This window comes from Salmo trutta, chromosome 13 (genome assembly GCF_901001165.1).
Source record: "Salmo trutta chromosome 13, fSalTru1.1, whole genome shotgun sequence".
Lineage (NCBI taxonomy): Eukaryota > Metazoa > Chordata > Actinopteri > Salmoniformes > Salmonidae > Salmo > Salmo trutta.
Window position 1 is genome coordinate 36,699,310 of NC_042969.1, and position 3,395 is coordinate 36,702,704.

Below are 3,395 nucleotides of genomic sequence, written 5' to 3' on the forward strand. Positions count from 1 at the left end.
TCTTATCATGCAGCCTTACAATGTATTAAACATCGAAACATGTAGCCCAACGTTTGTAGAACAACTAAAGTTACATTAATAACTCTAAATGAAGCATATAGGAGGACATATTTCTTTGTTATAACCGCTCAACACAGCATAGCCGCATGTGAACACCTCCTCAAATCGTTTGGAGAAAATATCCTTTCTATTTCATTCTGCAATGTTCAATTCGATTCTTCATATTACAAAATGTTATAAAATTCTAAGCAAATCTTGTCTGCTAAATGAAGTAGTGTAGCCCACAGCCATTATGACATAGCCAGATCAGGACCTGACATCAGGGTGATTCTGTTCTTCTGAAATAGACGACATTTTCTTCATATCCTGTTTCTTTAGATCTGTCTAAAAGAAATAATGGATTTATTGTGAAAGTGTTGGCTATATTACATGGATTAATTAGACTTCTAAAAAATGTAGAAGCCAGGAGATACTAAATGTGTTTATGTTAATTAACAGTTAACTACCGCGAGACCAGCAGTTATTTGTTTGACAATCAGCGGCTGACAGAATTTCATGACCTCCACAGCCCTACTCACAACCATAGAGGACAATGGGTTCTACTACTGATTTAAGTCATTTTTGCCAGTTACTAACTTGGGATTTCCTGTTTTATGTTCCTTTTGATGGCGTAGAAGGCCCTTCTTGACTTGTCTCTCAGATCTCTCTCACAGCGTTGTGGAAGTTACCCGTGGTGCTGATATTTAGGCAGAGGTAGGTATAGTTTTTAGTGTGCTCTAGTGCAACAGTGTCTAGGTGGAATTTGTAATTTTCTCTCTCACGTTGACTTTCTTTCTTTCTCTCTCTCTCTTTCCCTCTCTCACATTGACTCTCTCTCTCTCTTTCCCTCTCTCACATTGACTCTCTCTCTCTCTCTTTCCCTCTCTCACATTGACTCTCTCTCTCTCTCTTTCCCTCTCTCACATTGACTCTCTCTCTCTCTTTCCCTCTCTCACATTGACTCTCGCTCTCTCTTTCCCTCTCTCACATTGACTCTCTCTCTCTCTTTCCCTCTCTCACATTGACTCTCTCTCTCTCTTTCCCTCTCTCACATTGACACTCTCTCTCTCTCTAGGTCATGGACAAGCTGGCTGATTCTCTGAATGAATGTGAACAGACGTGTAAATGTATAAAATATGTCTGTTATCAAACGTTTGAAACATTTAATTTAGGTGTGCTTTAAAATGTGTATTTTGCTAAATGTGATATCCAACGCACTATTTTCTTCCCAAGATGCACTATATCCATAGTCCGTCCAGGTGGATGGAACTTTCCATATGGTTTTTGCAGCTGGCCCAAAAGTGAGTCATTTAGCGAATCATTTCCATTATATTTGTCTGTTCAGTCGTAAGTGAAATATTTTTCACACATTTAATGAACGTATTCAGAACAGGCTGGGGCGGCAGGGTAGCCTAGTGGTTAGAGTGTTGGACTAATAACCGCAAGGTTGCAAGTTCAAATCCCTGAGCTGACAAGGTTGTTAACCCACTGTTCCTAGGCCGTCATTGAAAATAAAAATTTGTTCTTAACTGACTTGCCTGATTAAATAAAATAAAATACAGAGGCTGTAAACAGCAGGCTGTGTCACTCCTGCAATAAAAATCTATCTGTCCTTTACTGGCAAATTAATTGTGGAAGACTTTTAATGTTATTATTTCTTAAGTGTATATAATCAAACTCAAAAGTTTCCCTTGATTTATCCTAATGAAAAGACCTGTAAAAAAAAAACAGAAAATTGTTCCAAAAGTTGATTCAAATTTAAAGAAAGGAAAACCCTGTCCACCCTCTGGATACAATGAATCAGATATGTTATATTTGCACAATATAGTTTTATATATTAATACTTTATTATATTTCACTGTTTCAAACCTATTGGGAGTTCTGTTGTTTGGGGTGGATATATAGCGCTTTGCCACAAAACATGATTATTTGCCTCTCTGAAGTAAAACGATCTTGCAATATTTCAAACAAAATCATGTCGGTCTTTTCATTAGCCCTAGTCATGGCAAGATGAAAACAAGAATAGCTTTATCACTTTCACAAGATGTGTTTTTAATTAATGTAAATTTACCAACATTTCTGAAACTGTATATATTGCATTTTGGAATCAAACCCTTCAAACACAGCTTGTTGAGGTGTACAGTTAGTGTGTGATCTGTGTATTAGAGAGAACGGGGGGAGGGGGGGGGGGGCTCACCTTGAGTTTGTCGAAGCGTTCACTGAGAGAGGAGACTTGATGTTCTCTGTGTCGTCCCACCAGCTTACACAGGGCACATATCAGCTGGTCATCCACGATGCAGTACATATTAACCTTCTCATTCTCATGCTCCAGACAGGTGAGGCCTCTCAGGTGGGCGTCATGCACCGGCTCCACCAACCGGTGACTGGTAAACGGCTTCTTATTGGGGTGCGTGGCACGCAGACACCGGTCACAGTACGACACCTCGCACGTCACGCACGTCTTGACCGCCTCGCGCGGCGGGTCCTGCTCACAGAACTGACAGCTGATACGGTGCTCCAGAGACATGATGGCAGTGTGCTGATGAGAGGAGGACTGGGCCGGGCTGGACCGGGCACTGTGGCTGCCGGAGCTTCCCCCTCCGCTGCTGCTATAGGGCCTGTGGCCTCCGGAGAGACCTGGGGCACGACGGCTCTCACTGGGGGAGTTAGGGCCGCTGACGGAGGCCTTCTGGAAACGGTGGATGATGTTCTGCAGGGTCACATTGCGCTTCAGACCCTCCAGACCGCGGTGGTTCAGCGTGATGACGTAACGGCAGGTGGGGCACTGGAAGGCGGAGATGGACTCTAGAGGTTTGTTGGACGAGCAGTGGGAGACTAGGATGCGGTGGGCGCAGTTGAAACACAGGCTGTGGGCGCAGGGTAAGAGTAGGGGATCTTCAAACAACTCCAGGCAGATTGGGCAGGTGAGCTCAGACTCCAGTGTTTCCATCTTCAGCAGAACCAATCTAGAGGTGACATCAAATCCCAGGGAAGCTGGTCAATCACCTGAAAGAGGAGATCAGAGACAGAGTTGACTATGAGTACATAGGACTCTAAAACTCTATGCCTCACTGGCAGACTGAATAATGAGACTAGCTGGGTAGAGATGGGGAAGGTCTGTACAGACAGAAAGGATGCACCCTGTTCCCTATATAGTGCACTACGTTTGACCAAGGCCCATACTAGTGCACTATACAGGGAATAGGATGTGGTTTGGGACACATCCAGACAGAGATGCAGGCTAATCTGATCAGTGTAATGGTCTCCAGCTGAAGACCGGACACAGTGGTGGCAGCCCTGCCCTGCCTGGCATCTCTCCAGAGCCTCCAGCCTCAGTGAGTCTAGCAGCACACTCA

General features: G+C 43.9%; 1 protein-coding gene across 2 annotated transcripts in view; it reads right to left on the bottom strand.

Annotated features, from left to right (window-relative positions):
- The window catches only part of LOC115205747 (probable E3 ubiquitin-protein ligase MID2), a 128,782-nt gene extending 125,721 nt beyond the window's left edge, over positions 1-3,061 (bottom strand). For both annotated transcript variants that reach the window (XM_029772032.1, XM_029772031.1), the window contains exon 1: positions 2,237-3,061. In XM_029772032.1, coding sequence (XP_029627892.1) covers positions 2,237-2,989 — 753 coding nt within the window. In that variant the 5' untranslated portion in view covers positions 2,990-3,061. The remainder of the gene's footprint in view (positions 1-2,236) is intronic.
- Positions 3,062-3,395: the final 334 nt, after the last annotated feature.